This window comes from Myxocyprinus asiaticus, chromosome 14, assembly GCF_019703515.2.
Source record: "Myxocyprinus asiaticus isolate MX2 ecotype Aquarium Trade chromosome 14, UBuf_Myxa_2, whole genome shotgun sequence".
In the NCBI taxonomy this organism is placed as follows: domain Eukaryota; kingdom Metazoa; phylum Chordata; class Actinopteri; order Cypriniformes; family Catostomidae; genus Myxocyprinus; species Myxocyprinus asiaticus.
Window position 1 is genome coordinate 12,301,187 of NC_059357.1, and position 21,212 is coordinate 12,322,398.

Below are 21,212 nucleotides of genomic sequence, written 5' to 3' on the forward strand. Positions count from 1 at the left end.
CTTGGAGTGTTTTATTTCAAATTTCCAGTAAGTTTACCAATACCTTGTTCTTTAATGGGTCCTGTTTTAATGACATTGTTATCCTATTGCGTACAGTTGATGTACACCAAACCTTTCTTGTCCTTTATTATTTCTGTCATTTAAATTAAAGGTTTATGTTACTCAATGTTGGCTGCCATGAATGAGAAACAAGCTCAGAGAGTGTGGTTAATGTTTATTAAAAGTTTATAAACATGGTGCATCCTTGAGTTGTTTTCACTTTGTTTCAAATCTTGCATGACAAGTGTATAGCATATTTTAACTTTAAATATAGCATTTAAGTTTCAATCGAATGCATTTAAAGGAATAGTTCACCCCAAAATTAAAATTCTTTCATCATTTGCTCACCCTCATGCCATCCCAGATGTGTATGACTTTTTTTCTTCTGCAGAACACAAATGAAGATTTTAGAAGAATATTTCAGCTCTGTAGGTCCATACAATGCAAGTGAATGGTGGTGAGAACTTTGAAGCTCCAAAAATCATATAAAGGCAGCCCTTAAACTAAACCATAAGACTCCAGTGGTAAAATCCATGTCTTAAGAAGCGATATGATAGGTGTAGGTGAGAAACAGATCAATATTTAAGTTACTATAAATATTTTACTACAAATTCTCCTCCCTGCCCAGTAGGTGGTGATATACACAAAGAAGTGAATTGCCAAAAACAGAAGAAGAATATGAAATTGGAGACTGATAGTACAAAAAACTTCTCACCCACACCTATCATATCACTTCAGAAGATATGGATTTAACCACTGGAGTCATGTGGATTGGCTACCATTCACTTGCTTTGTATGGACCTACAGAGCTTAGATATTATTCTAAAAATCTTTGTGTTCTGCAGAAGAAAGTCACACACCTCTGTGATGGCATTAGGGTGAGTAAATGATGAGAATTTTCCATTTTTAGTGAACCATCCCTTTAAGATGTAGAGTGACAGGCACGTGCTGTTTGTTTGCCAGAGAATTCTGTGACCTGCCCTCTAAAAGACGTCAGGCCTGTCATTCGCCGCATGTCCTCAGCTTTTTGATTATTTGGGCCAATCAAAACAATCCACATACCGCGACGTCAAAATTACATGCGCAGTCTTTCAAGAAAGGACCCTTAGATTTGTTTACAGGACTCCGTGTCTAATGCCTAACTGAAAGTTAGCACACACAAAAAAAGTCTACTCTCCATAATTTAGAAAAGAGAAGGATTGAACAGAGAAACCGCGCGAGTACAGCGACTTCTATTACCTCTCAGGAATGGCAGAAAAGTCAAATTTATTAATTTATTAAGAGTATAAATGCTCACTAGGAAGTGCTGGGAGTGCATTTCATCATGCAAATACATATAACGACAGTTAAGCTGACTGAAAGGGGGTTTAGAAAATAATGATATGACTCTGTCTTAATAATATATTTTAATTCAGGCTTTGTTCGTATAAGGGACCAAATCTAACGTTTCAGGCATATCAACAGTCTCCCTGAATTTCATAGGGTCCTTCGTCTCTGACGCGTCAATAAAATCATTTTTAGAGAGGCTGTCCCAGCACTTCTTCTCTGTAATCTCTAAATGTCATACAAACCAGACAGTTAAGGTCGCATCCCGCATTATTCGGATATAAAAGCCGCATTTTCATTGACATCCTCTTCACGCATTATTTTTTGAGGATGCGGACGTTTGGGCAATTTACTTATCTGTAAATAAAACATAAAGAGATCAAGTCAGCACGGTGATGGTGTAATATCTTTATTACTGTAAGTCGCTTTAAGACTATGAATGTAATATCAGAGGAAGGAGAGTTTCATCATCAGTAGCGAGAGAAGAGGGGTATCTAGAGTCGCGTCATCATATCCGGGCTGCTGATCGCCGGTAGAGTGGATCGGGACGCAGGATCGCGGGTTACGGGGAGCGGAGGGGTGTCCGTGTCTATACCGAGATTGCTGGACGACAGCATGGCCGCCGGGAAGGCAGCGAGCAAACCGTCACTCTGGCAGAACGAACGGGTTCGATTCATCGTCTGCTTCATTGGGGTGTTCGTGTGTTACTTTTACTATGGAATACTGCACGAGACCATGTGAGTAGTAACGCATTGCCTTTTGAACCTAGGTAGAGCCTGTGTAGCTTTACTTCTCTTTGTGTATTACATTTGTATTATCTACATACGAGATAAAACGGGTTATTATTATTATCCTTCAGTTGCTTACTGCTACTTTGTTAATGTTTTTATTTTTAATTAGAAACAGCCGGGGATATACAGCAAAGAGCCAGCTCAGTGAAGTGGTATATGATATTAATGTGGAGCCCTTAATTTCACTGTTTGTAACTCTTTTTAGGGAGGGGGGAGGGTGGTGGGTGGGGTGTGTTCAGATTTGTCACTTCGTCATTTTCTTTAGAAATCAGAAACTTGGAAATTTGTGCTGGTGCCATTATAGTTTCTTATTTTTTTGTAAAAAAAAAAATATATATTTTTTTTAATTATTTTTTTTAAATTATTATTATTATTATTATTTTTAATTCCTCTAGTTAGACCGCCTCCAACCCTTCAATCGCAACTCCTGTCCCTAAAACCCCGCCTTCCAAATGCTTGTCAGCCAACCCAGTGTCGCCAAACCCGAACGTGCAAAACGGGTGGTTCTGATTGGCTGAACGCGGGCAGCTCTCCCGACTCTACGGCTGTTTACAGAGTTTAGGGTAGGGATGGGCGATACCACTTATTTTCTTTTCGATCCGATTCCAGTTATTTCAAGTCCAATATCGTTGATACCGATACCGATACCAATACCGATACTTCTATTAATTGTATTTTAATTTTAATTTTTTGCAATTTCTTGGGATAAAATGTGCAATTTATAATATTATTTTTAGTCATAATTCAAGTGTATGTATGTATATATATATATATATATATATATATATATATATATATATATATATATATATATATAAATGATTTTTTTTTTTTTTTTTACATTTGTGAGCCTAAACAGAAAATTGTTAGACTTCTGTTTTGCTTTCCCTTACAAAAATTAACCATGGTTTCACTACAGTAACTATAGTTTAACCATGGTATTTAGTTAAACCATTGTTACCACACAATTAACCATGGTTACTGCTACAATATAGGTATACTGAAGTAAAACCATGGTTTCAGCTATTTGCTAATATAGCCTAATCCTTTTTATTTCACTTTGAAGCTTATGATTATTGTTCATGTTCATGGTAACCAAATAATAATATCCCTAGTTTAAAAAAAAAAAAAATAATAATTTGTGTGAGGATTGATATTTCTGATACAACATTAGTATCGGAAGTATCGATACTTTAGGATCGATCTGCCCATCCTTAGTTTAGGGCTGTCAGACTATTGCAATTATTCAGGACACCCATTTCAACATTTCTTTATTTGTGGTATTTAAAAGAATCGCGTTTAATTACTTAAACAAAAGACTTTTCCCTTGTGGCCCAAGTAACACAACCCAACATAAGGGGCTGGATTCACAACACAATTCAAAAGTATAGCCACAAGACAAACAATATGTGTGTAAACATGATTTAAGTGTGATAAAATCACTTGCTAACCTTTCCTGTGTTCAGTTTTAGCCAGTTTTACAACTTCATTGCCGATGTAATGTCAACAATCCCTAAATCAACTTTACAGCTCAAATAATACACAAGTTTTAACAGAAAGTGCTTTTATAAAATAAGTGTCACATTTCTGCCTTTAAACCCTCAAAAAATTGGCTACATTCACGTCCATTAAGTGTCTCACTGTAACCTCAATTTTTGCTTTCTTTAAAGAAAAGGAGGGACGTGCCGAAATAATTTGTTGATATTTCTGTGGTGATAGTTTGTCTCTGTAGTTTGTGAATAAGCAGTGGGTTTCTTGTCATCTGAGTTGTGACACCTCTCTGTGAATATCTCGAGGAAATCTTTTCTGCAAGAACTAAAATTAAGAGCTGTTGTAAACAACAATTATCCACCAGCCACTTTTGGCTATTTTTACCACAAGTGAATATTAAGTTTCCTTGCTCCAGCCAGCTGGTACATTAAATTCCACAATGCATCTGTCTCCTGTTTCATTCAGCACGCGAGGAGACTACAGTCAAGCAGGGAAGAAGGAGAAGTTTCGTTACGCCACCACACTAGTCTTCATCCAGTGCATCATCAATGCTGCTTTTGCCAGAATCTGTGAGTAAAACTTCTCAAGTATTCTAAAGATTAGGGATGCACCGAAAAAAAAAAGGCAAAAAATGAAACAGAAAACATTACTTTAAAATCTAGTAACAGAAACACTCACACAGAGGAAAAAAAGCATTTTTTATGTTGCACATTAAAGTCCACTCCCCAGAAGTGAATGGATCGCTCTCTTAGTCATTAGTACATTAATAAAGAGCGTTTCCCAGTGTACCGGTATTGTATGTCACTGTGTGTCACTGTCGATACTGTCAAGCTCCAGTTTGACATTAAAGAAGCATAAAAGCAGGATGCAAATTACACATTGACTTTCGGGGGTTCTCTGTTTTCTTTATCTCCCTGGGTGTCGGTGTACTGGCTGATGTGGATCCTAAGAAACTGATTTGGGAAATGCAAGCAACAAAATATATGAAATACATATTATGATAAATATAATATATTCAAATGTAAATTGTTTTATAAGGTACTTCCCATCAGGCGCAACTTGTGAATGAAGGAGAAAGGAAATAAAAAGCCAGGGGAAAATGGAAAAAATATGCAACATTTAACATTATGCTGTTTTGGAGAAAAAATAGAACATTAAAAAATACATAAATAATGAAAAGATGACACAGGGGGGAAAAAAAACCTTTCATCTTTTCTCCCCTTAATGATAACATTAAAACATGCGATCTTTCACACAATTTACACATTTGCATTTGAGACACTTTGTTAAAAACAGAATTTCTATAATTTTCGGGACATACCGTTTTTCTCACACATCGGTTAGATATGCACTAACTGCTACAGTGTTCCTATTAGAGAACTTGAAGCCAGGTATAGTTGATATATAAGACCTTTAATGATTGCTCAGAACTGAACATTACATATAATAAAAATAAAATAAAATGGATCAGCATTTAAATTACTGAAGCATCACCTTATAATTTTGTCACAAAGTGAATGTAAATATGAATATTGTAAAGAAACCTCTATATTCTTTGACTGAATGTTATCATGACCATTTCTCTTGGATTAATAACACATCGGATAGTAATTAACAGTGCACAGCATGCTCAAATTCACGAGCTAATATAAACAAACTCAGTCAAATACTCAGTTAGTAATTACAAACATTTAAATTGACAGTAAATGCAAACAGTATGCAAATAACCTGAAACTAACTTTTGTCCTTTACTCATACAATGTCCTCATAACTTGAGCAAACAAACTTATCTAGCTTTGTGAAGTGTTAATATGGCACCACCTGGTGCTATGTCTATTCTCCAATTACTCTGTTTACGTAGCAATGCATTTTGCGCATGGCTCCATGCAGCACTATGTTCGAGTGCTTTGTGGTACCTAATAACACAGCTCTGCTATCACGCCAAACTTGGAAGAATTCTGAACAGTGACCATGGTTTATGGACGATGTACCTGTATGCGAAATCTCAAGGATTAATAGTGGGGTTTTCCTTATTACATCACGTGTTCTGAAAGCAAAAAGAAACAAATGAAACACGGAATGTAGGCTGTCATCCGCGCAGCCTGACCGAAGCAATCGCGATTAACCGAAAGTGAAGCGCTGCCGGCTCGATGCACGAATGGCTGCAGGAGTCTGTTGGGTATACTGCAGTCTCGTCACATTTTAACTTTGTTTAGCCTCCCATTGAGCTCATGAAAACACGCTGCGTGATCATGAGGAAGGATTACATCAAGATGTAGATTGAAATGCAGGTGTGGCAATTCATATGAATAAAATAGTCTACTCCTCTCTCGCCGTTGCTGGCGTGCCAGTGATTAGCCCCCGCGTGCCATAGGTTGCCGATCCTTGGTATGATACATCTCTGACAACCCCACCAATAAACACCCCTAAAGACAAAACAGACTGTGATTGGTTGCTTTAGTTGTCAGTTCGATGGCTTTTCCCTTCAAAATGGGCAGTTCTTGGCCAATTTAAGCTGCTATAGAGCCCAGACCTATGCCGGAGTGAAAAGTCTGGCTATGCGAGACTACATGATCTCCCTCTCAGATAGTTTATAGTTGCTTGATAGTTCTGTTCACTTAAAACATGCATTGAAAAAGGCACTGGAGGAACATTTCGCCTTCCTGGAGTTTTCAGACAAAATAATAGCTAGAGGGTTTTAAAGTTAAGAAATGACGTCTGAAATTTTGATATTGTATAATAGAACTGTAATATTATTATTATTAACAACAATAATGATAGTATATTACAATCATATTTAAATTGACTATATAATGTGATTTCCTATCACAACTACAAGGGATCCACTAAAGAATTCGTACCACATTACAGATTCACATACAATGTGAAAAAGTGACAATAGAACTGGCTTCATGTTCACTGAAGATTTTCACTGGAAATACTGTTAATGTTGCTGCTGTGTTATCCAGTAGAGTCTTATTTTATAATGAAATGTGTAGTTATAGAAAAAGAGCTTTCGGTGCATCTCTAATAATAACATTTTTAGTATTTAATTATTACAGACAGTATATTTTAAAAGAGTAGTTTCAGTTTCGGTTTTCGGCCCAGTGTGTCCAGAAGTTTCGGTTTCGGCCAAGAATTTCAATTTCAGTGCATCACTACTAAAGATCATTTGTGTTGTAGTACTTTGTGTTTTTAATGGTATAGATGCATAACAAATGGGCTGTAAAACATTATAGAACCTCTTTCTTCTTTTGTGTATTTCAGTATCGAATTTAGTATGAATTAAAAAAATCAAATAAAAAGAATTAGTTGGGACTGTGGCATAGTGGTTAGTGCATGTGCTACCACACATTGAGGCGTCATGATGTGCTGTTGTTCATACAGGCTTTACAAGTTCACATCAGTTCCCACGAGTAATTTCTCATTCTTTCTTTTTTTAGTAATTCAGTTTTTTGAGGGCTCAAAGCAGGACCACACGAAAAACTGGCTTTATGGCGTGTGCTCTTTGTCTTACCTGGGTGCCATGGTGTCCAGTAATTCAGCCCTGCAGTATGTCAACTACCCAACACAGGTCTGCACCATATTTCTCTGTTACACTCTCTTTCCATGTCTCTCTCACTCCATTGCCTAGTTTATGAAATGTTGCCTATTTTCCCTTGTTTTTTGAGATGTGAAATATGAGTCTAGATATTGTTGTTCTTTCTAGGTGTTGGGAAAATCTTGTAAACCCATTCCAGGTAAAACAAATTGCTTACTTATCTCTTTTTTTTTTTTTAATTAGTCTCATGTTTCCGTCCAGAATGTTGAGCATTCTTTGCTGGTTTAACTGTAGTGCACATTATCCCCTATATAGGTGCTCCCTGGTTTCACTTGTACATATAAAAGGCTGTAAAGTGGCCCCAAAAAGTATTTTGGATACTTAAGTCATGCTTCATAATGTATAAATATCATAGCAGTAGATTTAGGGGTGTGACGGTATGAAAAGTTCACGTTACAATAACCTTCACAAAAAATACAGCAGTATTACAGTATCACAGTATTAAAGGAATGTTCCGGGTTCAAGACAAATTAAGCTCAATTGACAGCATTTGTGGCATAATATCGATTACCACAAAAATGAATTTAGACTCGTTCTTCCTCTTCTTTAAAAAATAAATAAATAAAAAAGCAAAAATTCAGTGAGGCGTTTATAATGGAAGTGAATGTGGCCAATTTTTTAATGTTAAAATACTCACTTTTTCAAAAGTATAACCACAAGACATAAAGGATATGTGTGTGAACATAATTTTAGTGTGATAAAATCATCTTAAAAACCTTTTCTGTGTAAAGTTATAGCCACTTTTACAACTTCGTTACCATGATTATGTAATGTCAACAAACACTAAAACCCTAAAATGACTGTAAAAATAACGATTTAAACAACTTTACAGCTCAAATAATACACAAGTTTTAACAGAAGAATTAATGCAAATGCTTTTGTAAAATAATAAGCTTCACATTTCTGTGTTTAAACCATCCAAAAATTGACCACGTTCACTTTCATTGAACCCATTCCCTTCCATTGCAAGTGCCTCACTATAACCTCGATATTTGCTTCTTTTTTTTTTATGGAAAAGGAAGGACGAGTCGAAAGAAATTTTTGTGCTAATCAACATTATGCCACAAATGCTGTCGATTGAGCTTAACTTGTTAAAATTATTATCAGTTTAATATTTATTTATGATATACCATATTTTCCGGAAATATAGCCGCACCTGAATATAAGTCGCACCTGGTCAAAATCGTGTTGTTCAAAAAACCACAGATAAATCGCATCTCTGTATCCACCTTTTTCCTGAATGCGGAAGTCTTCCACGATTCGACATAAACAATATGTTTTACATTTCCGGTCTCCAGTGTTTTCACTCGCATCGGCGTATATATTCTAAGTGGGTAATGTAATGTTTAAGATATTACATTTGTAAAAATTGTCAAAAAACATGCCGGTACTTCACAGAGTCGAAATGACCGTTTTTCTTTTTTTTTTAATAGATAGTGCCTCACCTGAGTGTGTAGATGACATGAAGTGATGGTCCAAGGTTAGTTACATTGATATCATTAATTACTTGTTGTTATGACAGCCAAGTTGAGCCTGAAATTAATTTTTACACTATGGAACACTTAAATGTTGTTGTTCTCCTCTGGATTGCTCATTTTGGCAGTTTTTACTTGGTGTCTCGAGACCAGAATACAAAACAGGCAGTTAGAATCATCATGTCACTGCCCAGTGGTTGCTCAGGAAAACTGTGGATAAGTCGTACTGATAGAGATTGTATATGACAGGCACTAGGACACGGGTGCGGCCGCCCGTGTTCTGACTTCCCTTCATCTGCTCAAAAGTCAGCCGCCCCGTTATAAAGCTTAAATTACCTCAGGAAATACAGAACTCTATGCTATATACAAATAAACAGCTTTTAGTCTGACTGAAACAGTATGCCTTTTGTATTTTATTCATTCATTAACATCTATCTGTGGATATTTCTGATATTGAACCCTCTATGCTGCGCATTAGAATTTGTTAGAAAAATAATGTTATGATGGACAGAATATTTAAACTGGTTGCATAAAGTACTTTGTAAAGGCAAAATATTCTGAATTGGCCAGTTTAAAACGCTTCTACCGTATCTGTTTGAGTGTTACCATATATGCTTTGGTGTGCTTGCGTTTGAACGGCCGACATTACGAATAAATTGTGTATATAAGTCGCTTCAGGCCAGGCCCATAGCTAGTGGGGTAAAGGTGGTAACGATTCTAGGGGCCCACAGGTCCAGGGGGGGCCCACAACAAATTCTAAACTGTATTTTTTTTAATAGGAAAGGGGCCTTGACCAATATACAGTCAGGGGGCCCAGAATATGTTCCTACGGCCCAGCTTCAGACTATAAATCAGAGCACCTTTCAGATGATGAAAAAAAGTGACTTGTATTCCAGAAAATTCAGGTAGTCATGTGGATCTTTATATCTGGGAGTGTTATGAAAAGGAGTTTATAATTTATTACCCTATATACTGTATTTTCTCTTACATTCATCTCCGCATATTCCTTGGGATGACGATCATGGATGTGGATCTTAAAGTTTGAAGTGTTTCCTGCCTGAGCCGACACTTTTTCGACAGAGTTTACAAATTGGCTAACCATCGTTGATGGTGCCTTGTAGATGTTTTAAATAACCAAAACATCCCCACACCCGCTTGGCAGGGGGAAATAAAGGTTCTGCGCTATTTCTGCTGTGCAGTTCACTCTTGTGGCTTTTAAAATGAAGTGACGGTTGAGTGAAACAGGAGGATGTCACAAGTTAGAGATTTATTTGATCAAGTTTATATGATACTGTTTAAATGTAGCCGATTCTCTCTTAACTGATATTTGCAGTGGAAATTTTCATTCCTTTACTTGGATTTTAGAAAAAAAAATCAAAGTAATATAACACTGTGAATTATAAATGTCAACGGTTTGATAACCGTCTCTTTTTAAAACTGCGGTATACCTTGACACCGTGATACCGTTACATCCCTAATTAGATTACAACATATCAAACCAAGTGGCATTCATTTGAAATAAATATAGCTCTAGCAAATGATTTCACAAAAAAAATATTTTGTTAGGTTTTACATTATAACACAATACAGTATAAAATTAAGATTAAGGTTTGGCAGCAAAAAAGTTTCTAACATTTTGTGGAACATGTTCATAGTTAATTTGATAAACTACACCTGTTTGGACACTTGTGTGAACTTGAGGGGAACTGACTTATACTGACTTGAACCTACTTTATAGGGGCCACTGTAGCTCTCATTTCCATCTCAATTAGATTACAACTGTTTTCATGCAGAGTACAAAATGTATGCTCCTCACGCACGTTCAATGACTCAAGCTGCGTGTATATTCCCATATGTCCATATTTGATGGCTTATAGCTGTTGGCCATATGGCCATCTATTGTTAAATTGTCAATTGTGCCACGTTTGTGCATCTTCTCAAACACACAACAGTAACATCAGAAAATTGCTTGTTGTTTTTCCATTATGATTTTATTCCTTTTGCTTCCACAGTAATGATTCTGGGTGTCACAATCCTGAGGAAGAAATATCCCATGGCAAAATATCTGTGCGTTTTTCTGATTGTCACTGGGGTTGCCCTCTTCCTCTACAAATCCAACAAAGGCTCCACCACATCAGATGAGCACACGTTTGGCTTTGGAGAGATGCTGCTGGTTTTAATCTATTCCATCCATTCCCCTAGAGAATGACCTTGTAAACCATTTGTGATCCTCTCCATAAAGATGATCTGATTTGTGATTCATGTCATCTGTCTGATCGCAGTTGCTCTCATTGACTCTGGATGGGCTGACTGGTGTAGCTCAGGATCATATGAGGGTGCGGCACCAGACGGGAGCCAATCACATGATGCTAAATGTCAACCTGTGGTCCACATTGGTACTAGGAACTGGTGAGTTATTAAAGAGGGTTTATACAACAGTTAGTTCCTGTCCTCGAATTTGATTGGCCAAGCAGCGTGATTCCCTGCAGACCATTGGACTTCACCAAAAATCAATACACAGTGTGCCTGAAAATGGTACGCTATATCTTTTTTCACTTTGAGAAACAAACATCTAGACCAACAGTAATTTCACTGTATTTACTTCATTTTAGTAATGAAGGTAGCTGTGGTTGCTGGTATCAAAGATAAACGGACAATGGTATGAAATAAATATAATATACTGTATATAATATAATAAACCGTTTGTCAGTTAAGTTATGCAGTGTAGGAGAAGAGAACATATTAATATTTATGCGTTATTTAAAGGCTTTGGATCGATGCCGTTTTCACATATCGATAATCGGAAGATTTCCCGATGATTATCGATATATATACAGTACTGTGCAAAAGTCTTAGGCACATAAGATATTTCACAAAAGCATTTGTCTTAAGATGGTTATTTATATCTTCAGCTTTAGTGTGTCAATAGGAAATATAAATGTTAGACTTTCAAACATTCCTTTTGCAAATAGAATAGAAGAACAGGGAGCCCTGCAACAGATGTCATGGCCCCCACTGAATATCGAGTCAGTCTGAGATTACATAAAGTGACAGAAGCAATTGAGACAGCCTAAATAGAAGAACTGTGGTGAATTCTCCAAGAAGCTTGGAACATCCTATCTGCCAACAACCAAGAAAAACTGTGTCCAGGTGTACCTAGGAGAATTGGGGCTGTTTTAAAGGCAAAGGTGGTCACACCAAATATTGATTTAGCTTTTTTATGTTTACTGGACTTTGTATGACATTAAGTGATAAATGAAAACTATTTGTCATTATTTTTGAAGACATACACACTATGCAACATTTTTCACAAATGCCTAAAACTTTTGCACAGTACTGTATATCGAGTACTGTATATTTTTTTCAGCTATAAATAGGGCTGCTCGTTGCACAATATTCTTTGTCTTTTCAAACATATTTCTCAACACAACTTTTTTAAAGTGTGAGCGGCAGGGTAAATTAAAGTGGTTCGCACAACAGATGAGTCTCGCGTTCTAAAATTTGAAACGATTATTTTTTATGAAGGTACGTAGCACACACCATGGGCTCGTCGTCACCGGAGGCTGTTAAAAATTCTGCAGCGCCACAGAGCTCAACTCCCTTTGTTTTCCATTAAATTCAACCCAAATCATTATCAAGGGACATTACTGGATGATATTTTATTTATAAGTATCTTCCATAGAGCCTACACAATGTATTTATAGTTACAATTATGTCTTTTTGTGGTTTGACAGCTTGAATGAAAGACCTATTCAGTGCTACATACAGGGAAATTGCATAATAAACCTTGCCATTTCTAATCGATCTGTTTGTGCAGTTACACCATACACTAACCTGCAAAACTCATTGTCGTTACTTTTTTCATTTTTGAAGCAGTACAAAAACGTTTATAACTGTGGACTGCCATCAGCTCGTAATGTGTGTGAAGCCTCATGCCGTGACCAGCTTCAGTAAATGTTATGTTACATGTAGTTAATGTTACGCCCCCTTGTGGTCTCCTAAAGCTATTACGTCAGACGACATCGAATGGATTGCTACTGACAATGAATTGAAGCATGCAAATTAGGCTTCTAATTTAAATATCTGATGTTTATATATCAATGCCTCAATAAAATAACGTGGCGGTCAATAATCGATATATCGATATTTTATGACATACGTGGTCATTTACAGGTGCATCTCAATAAATTAGAATGTCGTGGAAAAGTTAATTTATTTCAGTAATTCAACTCAAATTGTGAAACTCGTGTATTAAATAAATTCAATGCACACAGACTGAAGTAGTTTAAGTCTTTGGTTCTTTTAATTGTGATGATTTTGCTCACATTTAACAAAAACCCACCAATTCACTATCTCAACAAATTAGAATACATCATAAGACCAATAAAAAAAACATTTTTAGTGAATTGTTGGCCTTCTGGAAAGTATGTTCATTTACTGTATATGTACTCAATACTTGGTAGGGGCTCCTTTTGCTTTAATTACTGCCTCAATTCGGCGTGGCATGGAGGTGATCAGTTTGTGGCACTGCCGAGGTGGTATGGAAGCCCAGGTTTCTTTGACAGTGGCCTTCAGCTCATCTGCATTTTTTTGGTCTCTTGTTTCTCATTTTCCTCTTGACAATACCCCATAGATTCTCTATGGGGTTCAGGTCTGGTGAGTTTGCTGGCCAGTCAAGCACACCAACACCATGGTCATTTAACCAACTTTTGGTGCTTTTGGCAGTGTGGGCAGGTGCCAAATCCTGCTGGAAAATGAAATCAGCATCTTTAAAAAGCTAGTCAGCAGAAGGAAGCATGAAGTGCTCCAAAATTTCTTGGTAAACGGGTGCAGTGACTTTGGTTTTCAAAAAACACAATGGACCAACACCAGCAGATGACATTGCATGCCAAATCATCACAGAATGAGCTTCTCCACCCTTCCTCCACACTCTAGGACCTTGGTTTCCAAATGAAATACAAAACTTGCTCTCATCTGAAAAGAGGACTTTGGACCACTGGGCAACAGTCCAGTTCTTCTTCTCCTTAGCCCAGGTAAGACGCCTCTGACGTTGTCTGTGGTTCAGGAGTGGCTTAAGAGGAATACGACAACTGTAGCCAAATTCCTTGACATGTCTGTGTGTGGTTGATGCCTTGACCCCACCCTCAGTCCATTCCTTGTGAAGTTCACCCAAATTCTTGAATCGATTTTGCTGGACAATCATAAGGCTGCGGTTCTCTCGGTTGGTTGTGCATCTTTTTCTTCCACACTTTTTCCTTCCACTCAACTTTCTGTTAACATGCTTGGATACAGCACTCTGTGGACAGCCAGCTTCTTTGGCAATGAATGTTTGTGGCTTACCCTCCTTGTGAAGGGTGTCAATGATTGTCTTCTGGACAACTGTCAGATCAGCAGTCTTCCCCATGATTGTGTAGCCTAGTGAACCAAACTGAGAGACCATTTTGAAGCCTCAGGAAACCTTTGCAGGTGTTTTGAGTTGATTAGCTGATTGGCATGTCACCATATTCTAATTTTTTGAGATAGTGAATTGGTGGGTTTTTGTTAAATGTGAGCCAAAATCATCACAATTAAAAGAACCAAAGACTTAAACTACTTCAGTCTGTGTGCATTGAATTTATTTAATACACGAGTTTCACAATTTGAGTTGAATTACTGAAATAAATGAACTTTTCCACAACATTCTAATTTATTGAGATGCACCTGTACATCTTTGACTGGGTGGTATATGAAATATAGATTATTTATTGGCAATTATTTCGCTGGTAATATAAAGTTAAGCAATGTTGTGATATTGTAAAGATTTTAACATGCTTTTTATTTGGCCATTAAGTTTCCTAAAGTAATTAAATTTTCTGTGTAATTCAACTTATTTTGCAGTCTTTCCTTGTCGAACGACTTGCATGTACAAGAGCATTTTTAGTTGGTTAGTTTGATCAAATAGTCAATTTTAATTAATTAATTTAAAACATTGAGATTCAACAGTTAATTTGCACCATTGCATTTATAGTTTATCTACATGTTTTAGTAAACGTATATGTAGGTAAATGTTTTTGACCACTATGTATTGCTATATTGGTGCATTTAACCCTGATATTGTGTTAAAAAAAAAAATGGCCACATCCTTTGTGGGAGGGGTCAAATTGACCCTAATTGGTTTCAAATCAATTAACCGGAAATCACAATATGAAAAACAGCAAAGAATCAGGTAAAAACCTTTATTGTGGCCTGTCAGAGACTGAAAAAAATATCTGAAAACATATAGTTTAAATTTCATGTTTAACCCTCATTATGTTGGAAACAAAATTAAGTAAGTTACATTAAAGACAGATTGACCCACACAGTTTAAATGCAATCAAAAACAGAAATGATCCAGATTAAAACAGTAAACCTTTAATTTTTTTTTATCCCCTTTTCTCCCAATTTGGAATGCCCAATTCCCACTACTTAGTAGGTCCTTGTGGTGGCGCAGTTACTTACCTCAGTCTGGGTGGCAGAGGACAAGTCTCAGTCGTCTCTGCTTCTGAGACCGTCAATCCACACATCTTATCATATGGCTCGTTGTGCATGACACCACGGAGACTCCCTGCACGTGGAGGCACATGCTACTCTCTGCGATCCACGCACAACTCACCACGTGCCCCATTGAGAGTGAGAACCACTAATCATGACCACGAGGAGGTTACCCCATGTGACTCTACCCTCCCTAGCAACAGGGCCAATTTGGTTACTTAGGAGACCTGGCTGGAGTCACTCAGCACGCCCTGGATTCGAACTCACGACTCCAGGGGTGATAGTCAGCGTCAATATTTTCTGAGCTACCCAGGCCCCCACTGTAAACCTTTAATTTTATGATTTGTCACCGATTACTAATATGAGAACATATGATAAATAAACTGTATTTATAGAGGAAAAATTTAGATCTGCACAACTCTAATATAGGCTCATGTAACTCAGGTTCCTGTAGCTCAATTGGTAGAGCATGGCGCTAGCAACACCAAGATTTTGGATAAATTCTCAGGGAACGCTGATAAACACTGATATACCTTGAATGCTATTTGGATAAAAGCGTAAATGCTTAAATGTAAAGCTAAATTTATTACCAATGTTTTAGAAAAAGGCTTGTATTTGTATAAAACATCATCATTGTATCCAAATTATATACAGACTTTCCACAACACATCGGTGTGTTTACATTTTCCATGCATGTTCATGACCCTAAATGAGGAAATGTCACTAAATTTTAAGGAGAACAAAATAGGTTAAAGGTGCACACAGTAACTTTTGTCTTTGTGTCATCCTGGACTTACGCTGATACCTAGCAGCTTGGATGCAGCATCATTTAAAATCAATAGTTTTCAGTTTCAGATGCCATTGTAGAAATTTAGTATTCACAGTCAGCCATGATTACTTTAATCAATGAGTGAAAGTGTCAAATAACAGGATGGTTACTTTAGATTAAGCGAGTAGTATTCGGTTGGTCATGTGACTCTAACATGGCAGCCCCCATGTGTGGACCCTCTACATGTAGAATACAACAGCTTTTATAAGGTTACTGATATGACTGTAGTCTTCTTTTTAATGTGTGTGGTCATGAATTTCCTACATATATTGGAAAATTACAATTCAAGTCTTTAGGAGTTAAACGTTTTTGAGGAAAATATTACTGAGTGCACCTTTAACTAGTATTTCAGATAGCTCGGAAATGCAAATGAGAGCACATTTTTACCGTACGAGTCTGACAAAGTCTGTTGCAGTGCTGACAAGAAGTGTAGAAAAGCTCCTTTTTACCTTCACAGGGTAGTGATAAACCAACATAACAACATATATCAAATAAATGTTTTTATTTTGGGTCTGTGCAGCTGCCTTTGTACATGAAAGTTTGCAGGGCAAATTGATGATATGAACACACATTTCACAACACATCAGTGTGTCCACACTTTGCATGCATGTTCATGACCCTAAATGAGAAAAATTCACAACATTTTAAGGAGAACATGTAAACCAATATTTCAAACAATTCAAAAATTGAAATGGGTCAAATTGACCCGCAACATAATATGAGGGTTAAATGAAAACAATTCAATATTAATCTTTCTTTTTTTGTGAAAAACAGTGTGGTAAAACCTGCCTTCATTTTTATTTTTATTTTTTTACTGTATTTTCTTGCATTTTTTGGCTGCTGTGGCTATTTGTTCGAGATTGCCTTATTTACCCCTCATTACCCCTAAGTGTTTATCCTCCAAGGTTTTGAAATTGAGAGAACAGTCTTCCTTCCTCAGTGGTAACACTACACAATAAGGTTGTGTTTGTTTACCTTAGTTAACATGAAGTAACTATAAACAATGCTTTTACAGCACATATTAATGTTGGTTAGTGTTAATTTCAACGTATACTTGTACACTATAAACATTAAAAGTTGTATACGTTAGCATTAGTTAATGCATTATGTACTAACATGAAAAAACAATAAATAATTGTACATTTATAAATAAACCTTGACTAATAAATGCTGTAAAACTATTGTTTATTGTTAGTTCATCATACCTAATGAATTAACTAATGTTAACATATACAACCTTCTTGTAAAGTTGTTTGAGTATTTCCGTCAGCCCCGAGCTCATTGTCAGTGCATATTGTCCTTCAGTAGGGGGAGCTGTAGCTCTATGGTACGTGTGAGTGTTGTTATGATGGCAGGGTTGATGAGCAGCCCTGCTGATCTCCAGCAGCTGTTCATTCTGTCTGCTGCAGCTCTGAAAGGCATCTGTTCCTCACTTTTAATCTTTAATCTCATCATGCATGCAGCAAACTTCGTGCCTTGCAAACCTCTCATTATGAAACCAGTGGCGCTTGCTAAAAGTTGTCAGAAATAATGTTTTATTCTTCTGTCAAGAAAGCTTCTGTTCTAACTATACAAATACTAAAGGATAACTTGGAACCAGGGTCCAAAATTAAAGCTCACCAAGCACCTGATGCAAATCCATTGGCTTCGGTGAGTACTTGCTAGTTGTCCGGTTACTGTATTAGTAACACATGGTATTGTACATCGAATTGTAAAATTAAAAATTTGATGCTCATAGCCATACAGATCATCTACTGAAGAAAAAGTCTGTCTGTCGCAACAGTTTATGCTAGTATTCCTCCATGTGGCGACACATGGAAAATTCCTCGCATTAAGCCACCAAAACAAATGTATGAGAAACAAAATCACAATGGGTCTTATTCACATTTTTGTGGCAGGTGTAGTTTCACTGATAAATAGACACTGGCTCATCTCGTATATAATGATGCTGCGAATGACACAATGACATGCACTGTTTGTCACAAGTATGTGTGGAAAAATGTCGCTCAATTTTCTCAATTCACTTGCGATTTGCTAGTTTGGCAAAAAGTTCATTTTAAACCCTGCTTATAACCCTTTGCTTGACAGTTTAATCTCTCTCTTTCTGTCTCTCTTCATAGCTGTGCTGTGGACAGGTGAGGTGTGGGAGTTTTTGTCATTTGCTGATCGGTACCCTGGCATCATCTATAATATCCTCCTGTTCGGTTTGACTAGCGCTCTTGGACAGGTACGTTTATTGTGTTTATACACTAAAATGGCACTATAATTTGTATATACAATTATACAACAGTTAGTTCCGGTCCTCGTATCTGATTGGACAAGAGGCGTTCCAACAGTGCTGATAGCTTACGCTTTACTGTTTTTATCACTCCCCTTTTGTTTGTGGTGTTCAAAACGTGTAAGAGCAAATAAATGCGTTAATTTTCATTCATCCCTGTGACATCAAAGATTTGAGCCAGCAGGTGGCGACAAAAGACCGTCTTGTGTTTGCTATGAGCGAGTTGAGCTTATGTTGACAAACTGTCAGTGCGCGAGTTTCTTTCAAATCATCCGGATTTGTCTCTCACTCTATGATCGCTTGGATTACTACTACACTATAGCTGAGAAATAGAGTTAAACTAATAGCTTTAGCATTACTGCCGATCACAGCTGAGAGTCGCGACAGACGGAGTAATTAAATGCGCTCGTGGCGCCTAAATGATTTCCAAGTTTCTGAGTTGGGAAAAGCCATAAACCTCCAACATGGTGGAGGAGAGAACGCTTTCTGTGAATGTGTCAAAATAAGAGTTCCCCAAGAAATATACAAGAATGAAACTGGCATCCTCCATGTTTTCTCTCTGACAACAAAACACTTGAACATGAGTGAAATACACGTAGGATAATTCTGGTAGCATGTATGGCAGCATCACTCCACGATTGGAGCGGATTATTATCACACTACAGCTGAGGAATAGAGTTTAACTAACAGCTGCAGCATTACTTTTCATCACTGCAAGGTAATCACATGCTCAGTCGCTCTCTTTCTGTTATACACACACACACACACATCCTTGTTTCTCCAACAACTTGTTAGAAACAGCCCAAGTTGTTGTTACTAGTTCTAAAGTGACATTTTTCGAATTGGTAACGGAGGCTTTGGTGCATCTTTCGAACTAGCAACAGCAGATCCTGAATCCGTGGCTAAAGAAAATAATCCCATACATGAGTATTGTTTTTTTGGGGACAGTTCTTGGTTTTTCCCTACTTATTTATTTACTTGTTTGTTGAACTGTTGTATAAAAGCAATATCACACTTGCAATTATGTTGTATTGTTCATCTATCAGCATGGCTTTTACATGGCTATCACTCTGCCATGCTGATAGATGGACATACAGCACTCTTGCTCGTGTGATATTGATTTAATAATCACATTAATGAGAATGCATATGTACACCTGAGGTCATTTGACTCATAACCATACACATTACTAAGACAATTTGCTGTAGTAAGAGTGCTTTGCTCCTTTTTCTTCTCCTAGACTTTCATCTTCATGACAGTGGTGTATTTTGGACCGCTCACCTGTTCTATCATCACAACGACACGGAAGTTCTTCACTATCCTGGGTTCAGTGCTGCTGTTTGGGAATGTCATCAACACTATGCAGTGGTTTGGCACCATCCTTGTCTTCCTTGGTGAGTGAACTTATGCACTTATATTCTGCTATGAGTGTAATTTACACTTAGACCTACAGGTACTTATTTTGTTTTCTTTCCATACAAAGCAACGGGATGTTTTAATGTGTTAACTACAATAAAGAGATTAACTGTGATTAAATATTGTGATCGATTGACAGCCCTAGTTACCTCCTTTCATTTGTCTCTTTACCTCTGTCTCTCTCTCTCTAACTTCCATCTGAGCTTGTTAAAGTTGAGTTGTTCTATTTTGAGCAGTACTAATAATCAGTCTAGAGCTGTAAGCCTATAGTGAGTGGACATTTTTATTAAGCCTAACCATAACTGTGCTCTGTCTTTCAGGTCTTGGACTGGATGCCAAATTTGGAAAGCCTCCTAAGAAGACGACATACTAAAGACTGGAACTGTTTGTGCATCTGTATGTGTTTTCAGACAAACTTAGCAGTTTATTCTCTCAACAATTTACCACACCAATTCCATCATTGGTTTACATTTTTAGCACTTAAAATATTGTTATTCTGCTGATGTTCTGAACATTTAATTATGGGATATATTTGCCTATAATCTCTCAAATTGGTATCCATGGTAACGGAGGGATAATGCAGAATACAGTGTGCCTAATCATAATCTGTCATGCTTATATTGGAAAAACAAACCTCAAAAGAAGTCTGAATAAAGAGATCCTGTGGTCTAAAAAAAAGCACATGGCACGGCTGATTGTACTTCCTGGAACACACCCTTCAGCATGGCAACCGCTGAATTTTTAAATACCCAGATTCGTACTTTTGACACATTTAAACACCGTCATGCCTCCCAGTCATAGCTGAATTAAGACGGACGGGTTCTGCCTTTAATGTTAGCCTTAATTTAGGCAGTGAATTCTGTTTAGCGTCTGGTTGCTGTCATTGCATTCCCCAGGAAGTGTGTATGTGTGTGTGTGTGTACCTGTGTGTGGTGTTTACATTGTTTATGAAATCGACAAACATCATTTACATACAGTGGGAGGACGTTTGTAACAGCACACAGGCATACCTGTGTAAATGAACTCTTTTCATACCAGATTTCATATTTATATTCAAATACCAAATGTTGCGGGTTTTGTTTGAGGTCAGAAAGGAAGCAAATGTTTAGAAAGTTGAGAATTTTTTACAAAACAGAAAAAAAATATATCATCTTCATTATATTGTATCCTTATGTCAGAATCAAAATCTAAATTTTTTAGAAGATTTATAGTCTTTGTGGAGGAATCCATTTGGAATTGTAACGGGTGTTTTAATAAAAGGGAAACTCAATCAGGTTGCTGGATGATGCCATTGACCAGCTGCCTTTGAGTGAATGTCTGCCAGAAACTTTGTTTATCTCTGCCAGCATCATGTATTCACTTTGATTAGGGAAAGAAAAACCATCCGAATGACATTAAACTCACCCTGGACATGAATGGATTTGTGGTGTGCACATTTTTAATCAAAATGTTTTGA

General features: G+C 37.0%; 1 protein-coding gene across 1 annotated transcript; it reads left to right on the top strand.

The window, feature by feature from the left end:
• The first annotated feature begins 1,178 nt into the window (after positions 1 to 1,178).
• LOC127451589 (solute carrier family 35 member B1-like) lies at positions 1,179 to 21,172 on the top strand. Its single transcript, XM_051716383.1, has 9 exons — positions 1,179 to 2,102; positions 4,113 to 4,216; positions 7,091 to 7,221; positions 7,357 to 7,387; positions 10,736 to 10,896; positions 11,006 to 11,132; positions 18,183 to 18,289; positions 19,581 to 19,734; positions 20,077 to 21,172. The coding sequence occupies exons 1-9, from the start codon at positions 1,981 to 1,983 to the stop codon at positions 20,127 to 20,129; spliced, it is 990 nt and encodes a 329-aa protein (XP_051572343.1). The 5' UTR covers positions 1,179 to 1,980; the 3' UTR covers positions 20,130 to 21,172.
• The last annotated feature ends 40 nt before the right edge of the window (positions 21,173 to 21,212 follow it).